The 14,809-nt window shown below is 40.6% G+C and overlaps 1 protein-coding gene across 1 annotated transcript in view; it reads right to left on the reverse strand.

Annotated features, from left to right (window-relative positions):
• The window catches only part of nt5dc1 (5'-nucleotidase domain containing 1), a 71,266-nt gene that overhangs the window by 26,708 nt on the left and 29,749 nt on the right, over positions 1 to 14,809 (reverse strand). Inside the window, exons 7-8 of the mRNA XM_062437836.1 lie at positions 7,050 to 7,224; positions 2,922 to 3,019 (exon numbers count right to left, since the gene is read on the reverse strand). Of these exons, the coding sequence (XP_062293820.1) occupies positions 2,922 to 3,019; positions 7,050 to 7,224 (273 nt within the window). The remainder of the gene's footprint in view (positions 1 to 2,921; positions 3,020 to 7,049; positions 7,225 to 14,809) is intronic.

Here is a 14,809-nt window from a genome sequence, read left to right on the forward strand (position 1 = left end):
CTGTGGGAGGATGCATCATTTGTGTGACTGTGTACTGAAACCGAGCAATAAAAGACATTATGTGTCAAGATACAAACCAATAAAATCACAAACACAAAAAAAAAGAAAAGAAAAAAGAGAAGAAAAAATTATTTATGAGCTGATAATTATACACTGTGTCATTTCTACAAATACAGCACAGCTCTGAACCTGTGTTAATCATCAGTCTTCAAATAATAAACTTTAGGCGTCAAATTCCTCTGAATCAATTTTGTTAGCTCATAAAAAAAAGATAAAAATGTGAGTATGCAGAATAGAAAGTAAAAGCAGGAGTGGCTAGTGTGTGTGTGTGTGTGTGTGTGTGTGTGTGTGTGTGTGTGTGTGTGTGTGTGTGTAGGCCAGAGGAAGAGCAGATGCTGATGCTTTTTCTGCCAACGTGGCAAAACTCCGGAAGAGAGAAAAAGAGAGAGAAAGAGAGAGAAAGAGAGAGAAAGAGAGAGAGGAAGAGAAGAGAATATTTCAGTGAGTGGATCATCCTGTCTTCACACATATTGTAATGCATCCCCAGTGTTATTGCTGGCACGGAGACAATCCAGATGAAGAAAGGGAGAGCTCCGGCAGGCCCCGACCCTGCCGGCGCGCACCTTTACTACCGGCGTTCCGGGATCAGATGCCTGAGTTGATGAGAAAGGGGTCGACACGGGCCAGGAAGGTAACTGAGGAGTCATGTGGGCTGCTGATGATCAGGATCTGGGCCAATGAAATGTTGGCAGCTGATGTTAATCTCACTGACACAGCTTACAGCAGCTGAAAGTCTTCAAGTTCAGTATAGAAGTTGAGGAGAATTGCTTTAGGGTTCTTCCTAAAACAATATAAAGTGTAGAATATTGGTACAAAATAAAAGCCAGATCTCTAGTGAAGTGAGGAGATGTGTTAAAGGGAAACAGCTAGCCTGGTTCTGTCCAATCTTTGAAGATACACCTACGTAACGGCTCGATAACTCACTGACGAATATGTTATATCTTGTTTGTTTAATCTGTACACAGAGAGAATTGTAACCATGACGATTTTTGTGGTATTAAGGGGAGGTTATAAACATCTGCTCTGTGCTTCTGTGAAGTGTCTCCAGTTACAGCACAGGTTGCCTGATATAGACAGTGAGCACACAGTCACATGTGACATACTTAGAAGAACATTTTAAGTCAGTTGACACAAAAGTTACATTTAAGCTTGATTGTAAGTATACCTGCTTGCCAGTTTGTTATGTCCATCTACGTGCAGGATATTATACTGTAGTAAATCCAATTTTCATGAAGGTTTATGCCCAGTTTTTATTTCATCTGCTTCAGAGATGTTTTGATTTATTTTGTGGCTTATATTGGCTTATAATGACCTTAGGCCTGTCATGATAACTTCTTTTATTGGACGATATATTGTCTCAGAAATAATCGTGATAAATGATATTACTGTGATTTGAAGATCATTCTATACCACTGATATAATGATGATATAATAGTATAATAATGTGTGTGGGGGGGTTGGACTGTAAAAACACAGACTACCATTATGTTTGGGGACAGAGTTATTTCCCTTTAATTCTTCTACAGTCTCCACTCAGGACATGAATAGCCTCTTAGCTGCTAATGTGAAGTGTGGTGATACTGAGGTCAAAGGTCATGTCCATGTTTCATATGACAAGTCCATATACAGACATGATGTCGAAAATTATGTTATTTTACGATAAGTTGATAATGTAATTATTGTGATGGGCCTAACTGACGTGTCTTTAATATTTTGTGCATCCCATTTGTATGAATTAGGGTGGAACACCCTTAACTTCACATACAGTAACAATGCAGTTCAGTGGTTACCTGCTAACTCTCAGCATTGAATGTTACATTGGAGTAATGGTAGAATACCTGAGCTAGTTAACAGGCATGATTACATTAGTAGCTTATGTTAAAGCACATGAAGACACTGTAAAATCCATTCCATACACATTTGTTCTTGTATTTGTTGGATTATGGCGATAAAAAAACACTGCTCTTACTAGTGGTCAATATACTTAACTTTGATATGTGGACAGATCCACATGTTAAAGTGTTTGATGGCTGATGATCAACCTTCAGTCTCCTCAAATTGTTTCAGATGTTTTATTTATTTAGGTTGATATAAAAATCAACAACAATTTATGCTTCTCAAATATGAAGATTTGGGTTTTTTCTCTATTTTATATCATTATTTAATATTTGGGCTTTGGTATGTCAGACATCACAAAGGATTCTGAGATTGTGAAAGGTATTTTAAACCGTTTTTTTAGATTTTATATGGTAAATGGACTGCATTTATATAGCACTTTTTAAGACTGTGTATAAGTTCCTTTAAGGTGTGGACTGAAATAAATCAATACGAAGTAGTATGGAAATGTCTCCCGTCAAAAGATACCTACAATCCATCACCCAGAGCTACAAAATGTGATGTTTGTATAATATTTGTATGGACTTGGCTCACAGCCAATCAACGCAAGCGTTATTCGATTAATACAAATTAATCATTTGAAGACTTTCAAAATGCATTTGTGTAAAAATCAAATAATTTAGATGTGGACGAGTGGTGGCAATTCAATGCTTCTATTCACATGATGGGTATGGAATGAAGTACTCAGTATCAGTGTTACTTTGAGGGGACTTGGATTGGTACTGGTATCTGACCACTCAAAGAAGTTTACAATACATGCCATCATTCACACATTCACACACACAACACACACTGATGGCACAGACTTCAGGAGCATTATGGGACTCTAAAGACATTTCAAAATGCAGACTGAAAGATTGGGGGATCCGACTGGCGCTCTACCTTCTGAGCCACAGCAGCCTTTTATATACAGTAGCCGTTGATGCTTCACAGTGGTATATATGAGGAACGGGCCAGTAACTCACCAAGAGTCCTGAAGGGCCTCTGCTGGGGCACCAAGGAGAAAAAACCTGGCTTCAGGGCGTTCGTGATGATGACATCAAACAGCTCCTCAAAATCCTTCCTGTAACAAACCAGAGAAACAACGTTGACCTTTGCGCTGTAAGGAGGACAATGTCTGGCCAGCACCCAAACAACGCTTGAGTTACATAAGCAGAATGAAGCTAAACACACTGTACAGATGATGGAAAACCTGCCCAACGCTGTAAACGCTGTGGCAGGAGTACTTGTACTAATAGAGTAAACACTTTGAGAGGGCGGTATACACTCCCACAGAGCTACGATGATGACTGTGAGTAGCAGTAAGCATGTAGAGAGCTGGATAGTGTACAGTACACTATAGAATCTACATAATCTTCCATGTGAGAAGAGCATTGACGTGCAGCCTTATGAAACAGCAGAAATCAGACTGATGGATGGACATGTGTGTGTGCAAGCTGATGCTCATCAAGGGGTTTGATAACAAGTTAATAAGTAGAATCAGGTGTGTCAGAGTGGGAGGAAACCTCAAACATGCAGGGAGCAGGGTTTGAGACCACTGCCCTAAATGGACATATGACAGCAGGTTAGGCTTTTGATTAAGAATGGTTTATAGTTTTTTTTATTCTATTTTTATTTGATTTGTTTTGATGTTTTAAAATTGTACTCTATTTTATGTTATTTTATTATTACTATTATATATTTTTTCATCTTTTTATCCATTTAATTTGTCTGTATTTGTCTTTTTAACCTAGTTTTAGTCCAGCTTTAAATAAAGATTTTCTCTTATTGTCTCTTTAAAAAAAACAGTTCTCTTGATTATTTTCTCTTATTTTAGATTTTTATTTTAAATCTTTTCTTTCTTTCTTTCTTTGTTACATTTTTATCATTCTTATTCTCTCTTGTGTGCATTGTTTTCCATTTATTCTTCAATTTGATTCCTTTTCTTTAAGTTGTCCTCAGTCTACACTTGTTCTGTTATTATCTGCTTGTCAATCAACTGTGAAGCACTTTGAACTACATTGACCTGTATGAAAAGCTGCTATATAAATAAAGTTTGATTGATTGATTGATTGAACCCTTAAATGCTCGTGTCTTTAGGACCTCAAGAACACATCACACCCGTTATTACAAGTCTAACGTCCCTTTAAGTTGTGAATAGCTACTCGACAAATGACGGAGATCCATCTATTAAACTGCTGAAATATGCACATGACACAACACTCACATACTGAACAACCTGCATCAGGTGGTCTAGTTGTACACTGCAGTCACTGAGTCAGTTTGGCTCTGCCACCAAACAGGACATGAACAGGCTGCAACAGACGATCAGGACCAAGGAGAAGATCATCCTGTCGACCCGCTTTCCCTCCAGGACTCAGAAGACCTTCTGAGTCAGGAAACACGCAGGGGGAAAAAAATCAATGCTGACCCCTCACACCCTGAACATGACCTGGTCCAACTTTTAACCTCTACAGCAAAACAAGCAGGCACAGGAACTGTTTTTGTCCTCACGCCGTCACACTTATCAACAGTTAACTAGTCATGTGAAGTCAGAAAACAATGACTAAGGACAATAGATCCAGCTATAACAAACGAGTCGGCCAGCCAACACACACTGCAGCCCTTTATAACACTTTAACCTACTCTGGTGGGGGAAGAAAATAACTTCATACTTTGTAACAGTCTGTTTCACTTCAAAATCCACTCAGTGCTGTTTTCAGAGCGCTTATTGAGAGAATGTCCAAATCAATAAAACTCCATTCCACATTTTCACTGCTACCTTACACCCTGGCAGATGGGTGCCTGGTCCACCCCCTTTCCCCCCTGCGCAGGATTGTCCCACCCATATTTTCAATGTCTGGGATGCCTTTGATGAGCACAGGTGTACGTGGTTGAAGTATTCTGAACAGTTGGAATATCTTGTACATGTATATTAGTTCTTGAAACATTTTTATTAGCTCTTATCTCTCCAGCCAAATCTGATGTAATAACTGTGAGCAGGGCTATTTGAGCTTCTTGTGGAAGTGATGTAGGCAGCAACGAAATCTGGACACAAGTCAGCTCGAGATGCATCATAGAGACAGATGTACTGTAAACAGTAATGTGTATATATTTATAGATGATAACTGCAGACATCTTAACTTGTGATCGTCACACACAGTTGCAGAAGCTCCTTTGGGCTCTCATCACTTCAATTAGGTCACAAAAGAAGCCCAAAACATGAGCGGACAAACAAATCAGTACATTAAGCAGCGCTCGAGTAATAAATACTGACGTCCGCTTGTGCCAAATAACACCAGTCAGCGGTTTACACACACACACACACACAACAGCCGTCTCCTTGGGCAGGTTGTTGGGTGTGGGCCAGTAGCTTCCTGTCGGACAGCTCTAGCCTTGTCGTGCTACGTCTGACAGCTGACTGTCACTGGCCTCCAGCCGCCTCGCCACACTGAGACAGTTGGAGGTTGGTGACGCAGGAGAGGAAGTTTTTGTCAACGTATTTGTTTTCTCGGCGTTGAAGTGCTGACATGACTCACCCAACAAAGTTTAGGGGACTGTGTTGGCTCAGTTACATATCAGGTGCTTCCCCGATGGAGAAGTGACCCACCTCTGGCTGTGTGGAAAAACAGGAAGAACCCATTCTGAGAACAGCACGCACAAAGCACCTCTAGTACTTTGTGTGCTGGTACCTAATTTCCTGTTGTAGCTATCGTGACATAAATCTGCATCCCTGACCTTGTAAAAGCAGTGATTTTAAACATGCTCGCATACGTCTGGGGGTCTCCTTGGAAGGCGACACATGCTGCGGTGCTGGAGGTCGAGGGGGGGCGCAGTAGTAAAACAGCAGGGGAGCAAATGGTAGGAAATGGTGAGGCCCTCGTGAGACGAACCAGGGGGGGGGGGGGGGATCAGGTCTGAGCGGTGAAGGAATGCAAAAAGCAGAGCACCGAACCAGGCGAGCGAACAGTGTGACATTACAACACCTCGCAAAAGAACAACAAGGGCTTCTTGTTGTAAAGGCCCAGCGGTGTCAGGGACGCTGTGTTGTTGCGAGGCCCTCTCGCTGCTCCATCGAGCGCATAATGAGGATTAGGTTACACAAATAACCCTGAACCACACAGTGTGCACTACAAACAGAGCAGTAATGCACAAAGCCAGAGCTAAACTACACAGGAAGCTCTTACACTGCACACATAGTCATACAATGAAGTGTTCAATGTAGGATGTAAGATATTGTTACTTCTGAGCATCATTATACTTTTCAAAATAAAATTGGACTGATTGTTGGTTGTTTTCTTTGCATTTCATTTTTACACTTGTGTTAATTGTTTTGGAGTTTTTTGGCCATAGAGGAATAAGCTGAAAACACAACATTAATAAATGATCACCTTATGAATGTTATAGTCAATCAATCAACCAATCAAACTTTATTTATATAGCACCTTTCATACAGGCTAGTGTAGTTCAAAGAGAAAGGGTTTATTAAAAGTTAGAGTAAAAACTAGGTTAAAATAGACAAAAAAGACAAAAGAAAAGTAAAATGAACATGTTAACAAGCAGCTGACACAGAGCAACATTAGCATTCATTAGAAGTGGTGTTTGGAGCTGCAATGATTAGTTGATTTATCGAGTAGATGCCAATTATTAAACTCATCACCACCTGTTTTGGTAATAAATTAATTGTTGAGTCTTTTTTTTAATTTTTTTTAAGATTTCTGATTCCAGCAAATATTTTGTGGTTTCTTTAGTCTTCTATGAAAGTAAACTAAATATCTTTGTGGCAGGACAAAACAAAACATTTGTGGACATCACCTTAAGCTTTGAGTGATTTTTTTATGGACCGCTGAGGGCTGCTGGGATATGTGTGTGTGTGTAGCACATGTGTGTGATCATGGCTGTAACTCAAGGCAGACCGGACTAAAAGAATGACTGATAGCATGTGGGAGCTGTGAGGAATGTTCTGAGCTGAGAGAAAACCAAAAAAAAAAAAAACTGCCAGGTTATAAATCCTGTGAGGGCTGTTATGGTAAGTGCACTGCAGACCAGAACCTGGTCTGGTTAAAAGGAAAGGGAGGGGGTTATGTCTGTGGTCCTGGTGTGGGCAGCCTTACCCCAGGATGTGTTCACAGATGAGCCTGCAGTAGTCGCTGTGGGAGCTGGTGATGAGGAGGAGCACCTTCCCTGCGTTCTTCATGCTGCGCAGCCAGGTCTTGACAGAGTCGGAGCAGGGCTGCAGGTACCGGCCCGGGTCCATCTTCACACTGGGGAAGTAGGTCCCTGTATCGTCTGAAACAGAGACAAAAACACAGTCAGGGAGTGTGTATTGTGTTGTTTTTGATCTTAGTGACACAATACAGGTGGGACTACGGCCTTCACTGCCACCAGCTCTCAATTGAACAACTACTGTATGGGACATTTTAGAACCATCATCGAAACGCCAAATATCTTTTGGAAGGATGCTATTTCTTCCTCTAGTAGAGTTCCACAGACTTGTAGGATCCATACCAAGGAGTATTGACGATACTCAACTCATGGAGGGCTTACATCAATTTGTCATCCTTCTGAATGTCAAAACGATGTGGCTAATTGCTTTATAATCACATTTCTAGATCTAGAAAAAGCAAGAAAAGAAGAAAAAGACCTGTAGCTGGCATTTATAGCTATCGAATTTCAGAATTCTGTTCAATAGAATCACATTTTCTTGCAGGGAAGAGTACATCCAAGTCTTTAGCGTTGAGCTGTGACGTGTAGATTTGCCCTGTTCATCAACGTGAAACTGTTTTGACAGTGCTGACCATTGAGGGAGCAGACAGCCAGAGTCTACAGGACAGGCTATCGTAGCTTATTAGCTGTGTTGTACCGTCCATCTTTATATAACCTGCTCTGCTACAGTACAAGCTGCTCCACAAACCAGGCGTAGTTTGCAGACAGCTATGAGATTGAGTACTGAATGACTATTAAATATAAATATATGACTGAATGAACAATGGAATGATATCAGTCTCTTGAATAAACTTTGTTAGCATATAGGCTAGTTGGATAGTTAGACAGTTTGCTAGTTAGTTTGGTGGAGTATTTGGTGGATAGTGATATCATGATACTATCCATCTTGACAACCCTGCTATGAGGCTAGGTCAACGCACTTCCTGCACAACTTATAAGTTACCTGCCAGTTATCAACCTTGCTAACAGCTACCTCAGAGAGCTTTGTGACTAACTGGCGCTAGAATGTTCCTAGCTAGCTAATGAGTAATCGGTTAGCTTTAAAGCTACAGTAATTGGACAACTAGCCCTTCGAGCACCACCTACTTCACAAAGACTCACCAGGCCTTTTAATTAGACTGAGTCAATAAAGTTTGGTAAATTAACACAGATTATGAGGGCATTTTTGATATAAACATATATATATATAAATATATATATATCGATGTGATAAATAATTTTAGAGAATCTCCAAGTCATATAATGACAGTCAGTACATCAGGACATCAATTTGAGAGAAAGATGACCTGCTATTATCCAAAGACACCAAACAAACCAGTCAGTAACAACAACCCCATCAAACTTCTTCACAGAATAATAAACTATATTTTTAGGAGACAGAAATCAAAGGACAAATGCTTCCATTGCTCTCTATGACAAACTAAACATTTACGTAGTGTGCAGAGGCTTTAAACAATTGCTTTCCCACGAGCTGCTGAGTTTATAAGATGAGTGGATGGATTCTGCTGACAAATCACGAGCTAGGAACCAGTGCAGAGTTATGGTTTTTTATCTTGACCTAGGGAGTTAAAAGGGGACCTCAGGGTCACGCTCCCCACTTCCGAGGCTCCATCACTGGTTTTTCCTCACTTTTAAGCCCCCCTAGCTGTGCTTCAGTACATCCTGTCAGTATACTGTGCAGAGCTAAATATGGCAGCGCTATGATCTCTCTTACACAATCCAAGTCCGTCCACAGAATATAACTGTTGACCTAATGTTCTCAGCACAGCCTCATGAATATAAAAAGCCATGAATAAAACATGACATGTAAGGAATACAGGTACTTGATGCTGATTGGCAACATATAATGATACTTTCAAGGATCATGTGTGAAGATTCTGTCTTGGTAATGAGGTGAGGTTGCGTTTGCAATCACTGGAGACTATTTTTTTTACTCCTGGTGAGTTTGGATATAAAAGCTCTACCTCCTCCTTTGCTATGCAATTAACTAGCATGATCCAGATATATGAAGAGTTCTGCAAAATTTGAATTAAACCCTGAGACGTGTGCAACCTCGTCAAAGCGATCTGCACATGCTATTTGATCTCAAGCTGAAGAAGGTGACCAATATGTGAGAAGTGGTGCTGCTTCTTTCACAAGCAGGAGAGAGCTTAAGAAAATAGGGCAGGGTGTGGATGAGTGGCGGGTATTCACGAGCTTCAATGTTTACCTTGGCAGAGAATGCCAGCCTCTCAGGAGCATCGCTGGGTCCTCAGAGCGACACACACAGAGTCAGAGTGTGTTTACACTGTGGCCCAAAGAGTCCTAATTCTGTTATTTTGTCTGACACACGACAAAGATCTGATGTTTTCTTATCAGTGTGACCGGCAAAAAAGCTCCATGGAGTCACATTTTTAACATTCCAATCCAATCCAATGAATATGTGGTTAAATAAAACAACAGAGTTCATAGAAACCGCAGTAATTACCAATATTACAAAAGTTTTTGGACAGAGTTTCTATTCTTAGTGGACTTCTAGATCTCAAGTTTCTTGAAGGTGGCTCAAGAGGGAAGAGTTCATTGGGCTCATTTAGAGGCAAAAGTTGAACAATTTCCCCTCCTTGGGAGCAGTTAATGTCATGGCAGTCCGACTCAGTTTTGATATATATTTTGACCTGATTTTATGAGGAGTTCATCAAAATCTTTTGAAATGATCCGCTTGGGGACTTTTGAACATAATACCCAATGTCATGGTAATCCTGCCAAGTAGTTACAGAGATATCTTGCTGTCAGCACACTAAACAACATTGCTGCCATTGTTAGACAGTACAGACTGTGAGAAGAAGCAGTGTCAATCAGTCTACTAGTTTTCATTTTGAGTTAAAGAGGTAACAGGACTTTCCAATACAGTCTATTTGAACCCTCTTAGATTGGGAGGTCTTTTTGAACCAGGGTGCCCACTCCAACAAAGTTATTTGACCCACACCATGACATTACGTCATTGACGCAACATCCAAATGAGTGATAAAAAACTGTGAATGTAACCAATCAGTGCCCATGTCACCCATATATAATTCCGCTGACCCCCCCAATGGATCAGCATGTTGTAACCCACATACACATTAGAAAACCCTATCTTCTTGTCAAATTTGAAATGAGAATTTATGTGGAGAACGTTAAGCCTTTTCAAATAACAATTAATGTTACAGCATGACACCTTATGACACCTCTGCTTTCACCTTTCTTTGAAGGGTTAACATAGGCAGAGACAGACAAAGATGACTGTCTTTTCCCTCCTGTAACGATACATAGTTCTCACTATACTCCTCTAATATCTGAAATTACAGGCACAGACTGATCTATTTTGAACACAGCACAATCTGAGTCTTTCTAGTCACAAATACTCACTTTTTATGTAGGAGCCTAAAACAGTGGGCAATGTTTTGAAGCTGGTCAATCCTGCAGTGAGCGTATGATAAGTTTGGACATGCTGCCCTCCTGTGGTGTAACATGGGAATGGCTTGACGACGACTAAAGTTCTTTTAGGTTCTAAGAAATCAGTAGAGCATTCTCACCAGAAGATGACGACAAACACAAACAAGCAAAGGTTAAGATCCCAATCAGAATCCCAGAATTCACACCTTTGAAAATGTCCCAGATGGATGATTTTTATAAACATCTGGTCTTGATTTTCAAGAACTTTCTTCAGAAGTTTCAACTTGGTGCACAGACCATTTCACTCTCAGTTAAAACAAAAAAGAGGAGGTCGCGCTGATCAAAGTCTAGCCATCAGCTTGTAGGACTGTTCCTCCTCTGGGACCTTGCAGTAGAAAGCTTGTCCTGCCTCATTAACCACAGCCAGGGAGGTCAGCTGAGGGAGGTTAAGAGGGAAAGCAGCTCCTGTCAGCAAAATCCCATGTCGCAGTAATGTGTGCAAGTGTATAAACAACAACTGAACTCACCCCCATCCTTTGTATTACCTTTGATCAAATATCGTACTGCAGAGATGGGAGCAGAACCTGTGTTGGTCCATTGTGGGACCTAAAATAACAAACCTGGTCTATACAATAGACTACTTGTAGGGTATTGCAATAAAATAAGATATGGATTTGTTTAAAAATCATCAAAACATCCAACCAACCACATCTACAGAGGAATAAAGGTTATACCTTAAAAGGTATTCTTCATGGCTAAGAATCCATTTGTCCTTTGCTTAGTACTTAAATACAAATACAAAATACATTTTAAAAAAATGCTCTCTAAAAGCATGTACAGTGGTAAGAAAGAAGACATGACCATAGATGTGGAAGGCCCTGGTAGGCCCATATAAATTATAATTGCCCCAAAAATTATTAAAAAAGAAAAGAGCATGGTTAAATATTATTAAATGGCACAGTTTACTTAAAAAGAAGGGCTTGTTGGATTGTCGATCTGCATGACAAACTCTCTCCTTCCACGCCTTTATGTCAGAATAGGGGAGGTTTATTCTGACTACTACTGTAATTTTCCAAACTGAATACACCAATCACACCCACTTTTTACTGTAATTGGCTGGTAGTGCAGAGGTGAGAAACTTATCTTATATCTTATATTTAATCTTCACTAAACTACCACTGTCACTTTTGTGTATACAATATGGAGCAGCATGAATACCTTAGTGGAGAGACGCTATGTGCTGTTATCCCTATTTGTACAAAAGTAGGTAATGCTGCAGGCTTTTTGCCTCGTCTTCAATTGAGGACATTTGTGTTGAAATGATACTTTGTACGAACTACTCTGTTTCAAGCCTGGGTTAAATGCATTATGACTAGGGCTGGGTAAAAAAAACGATTTAATCGATTTTGGATCGATTTCATTTAAATTTTGCATTATCGATTCATAAGGCATGAGATCGTTTTTTCCCCATTAAGTTTTTTTAAATTGTTTTTATTTTTTATAAAGCTTTATTGGTTGGCATCATTTACAGAAACAATATGTTTTGAAACAGCAGTAGTAATACGAAAATATGGAAACTAACAGATATATATCTGTTAAATCTTGCTTTATAAGAAATGTCTGTTATTTAACGTCAGGGGTTACTTTAATAAACAATGCCTTAATGCAATTTGCAGTGATGGAATGTTATAGTTCAAGTACTCTTTCACTTGCAATTCCTTTCTAATTTCAAAATTGCACTTGGAAAACGTTCATTGGAACTGTAGTGTTGTCATTGCTATAATACATCACTGTTGCATTTTGCTGAAAAAACAGAATGCAAGGTACACATTTATTTTAGAATATGGATAGAACAACCCAGAAAAAGGTGTTTCATTACAAAGGCCCTCAATGGGTGGTGCAAGGACTTCAGATATTCTGGACTCAATGGCAGCTATAAACAGCAAACAGTAAACCTTGACCAGTTCATGCTTGAAGCGTCTATGATCTATTCCTTTCCTTATGATTGTGTGAATATATAGTGAAACTGTCATTTTACACTGTTTAGTTTAGTTTGTGTGACTACAGCCCTGACAAGGTCTCAGTGTAAACTCTCGAAGACAACTTCCCTGTTTGCATATACACTATATTGCCAAAAGTATTCACTCACCCCTCCAAATAATTGAAATCAAGTGTTCCAATCACTTTCATGGCCACAGGTGTATAAAATCAAGCACCAAGGCATGCAGACTGTTTCTACAAACATTTGTGAAAGAATGGGTCGCTCTCAGGAGCTCAGTGAATTCCAGCGTGGTACTGTGATAGTATGCCACCTGTGCAACAAGTCCGTGAAATTTCCTCGCTCCTAAATATTCCACAGTCAACTGTCAGTGGTGTTTTAACAAAGTGGAAGCGATTGGGAACGACAGCAACTCAGCCACGAAGTGGTAGGCCACGTAAAATGACGGAGCGGGGTCAGCGGATGCGGAGGCGTATAGTGTGGAGTGGAGACGCAGTGGAGACGCAGTGGAGACGTGTTCTCTGGAGTGACGAATCACGCATCACCATCTGGCTATCTGATGGACTCGTCTGGGTTTGGCGGTTGCCAGGAGAACGGTACTTGTCTGACTGCATTGTGCCAAGTGTAAAGTTTGGTGGAGGGGGGATTACGGTGTGGGGTTGTTTTTCAGGAGCTGGACTTGGCCCCTTAGTTCCAGTGAAAGGAACTCTGAATGCTTCAGCATACCAAGAGATTTTGGACAATTCCATGCTCCCAACTTTGTGGGAACAGTTTGGGGATGGCCCCTTCCTCTTCCAACATGACTGTGCACCAGTGCACAAAGCAAGGTCCATAAAGACATGGATGAGAGAGTTTGGTGTGGATGAACTTGACTGGCCTGCACAGAGTCCTGACCTCAACCCAATAGAACACCTTTGGGATGAATTAGAGCAGAGACTGAGAGCCAGGCCTTCTCGTCCAACATCAGTGTGTGACCTCACAATTGAGCTTCTGGAAGAATGGTCAAAAATTCCCATAAACACAATCCTAAACCCTGTGGAAAGCCTTCCCAGTAGAGTTGAAGCTGTTATAGCTGCAAAGGGTGGACCGACGTCATATTAAACCCTATGGATTAAGAATGGGATGTCACTTAAGTTCATATGCGAGTCAAGGCAGGTGAGCCAATACTTTTGGCAATATAGTGTTATTCTGTACTTTGTGACCGTTTTAGTCTTCTGTTGGACTTTAGGCTGACAGCACAAAGGCTACATTTATTTTGTGCTGCATTTTTGGACAGAGCAACATGTGATCAGTCCACAAGTCCCACAGAGAGGAACATATTCAAAACGCTGCTCAGGCTGTAAACAGTGCCCACTTACTACAGCGTATGTGTGGGTGTGTGGTGGAGGGAGATGTTCATTTATGTGCTCTGGCTGTGAATATAGGCCTCGAGTGCCCTGAGGGCCCGCAGGCCTGTGGCTGGGCACCAAGTTGCTCAGGCGCCCCCGGCGTCAGAGAGAGAGAGGGAGAGAAAGAGAGATGGTGAGAACCGTGAGTGGCAGCAGCTCAATCTCACACATCAAAGCGGCCTGACAGGATACACAAATCAACAGTTGCGGTGCAAGTTAGTGCAAAGCGCAGGAGCGTTTCACAAACAGCCACACCAAAAGTGATGAGGGGGAGAATAATCTAAATGCATGTGCGTTTTCTTTATCAGTTGATCAGCAATGAAGATAGAGCCTGTCAACAAAAAATCGAAAATGCATTTACGCATTTCCTTATTATAGTTAATGAGCAAAATGCCAAATGCTCTGTATATATAAAGAACATAAAAAGGATGTTTAAAAGGGATGTTATAATCAATAAATGAATAAATAAATAAACAACAAACAGCCAATGTTTTCTCATAGAAAAGCCTCCAGACAAGCCGTGTTTTCCGGCACCTGTTGGAGCCACATGGAAAATACTAGTCGGGCCATTTCGGCTGTGGACTTTCCATTTTTAGCAGACTGGCCGCAAGTTACTGCATCATGTCATTTAAAAGTGTTTTTTTCTATCTTTGTTTTATCCACAACCTGTAAAATACAATACTTGCTCATAAGCTTTTACTTTTATTGACGAGCTCACTACAGTTTGAAAAGCGTCTTTTGACAGGATCATGTGGGAAATCACACCATGGAAGTACTAACTGCTATTTTGGTTATGCCAAACATCCAACTGATGGTCCGATAGACAGATCGTTAATCATTCAGGCAA

This window comes from Scomber scombrus, chromosome 17, assembly GCF_963691925.1.
Source record: "Scomber scombrus chromosome 17, fScoSco1.1, whole genome shotgun sequence".
Taxonomy (NCBI): Eukaryota; Metazoa; Chordata; class Actinopteri; order Scombriformes; family Scombridae; genus Scomber; species Scomber scombrus.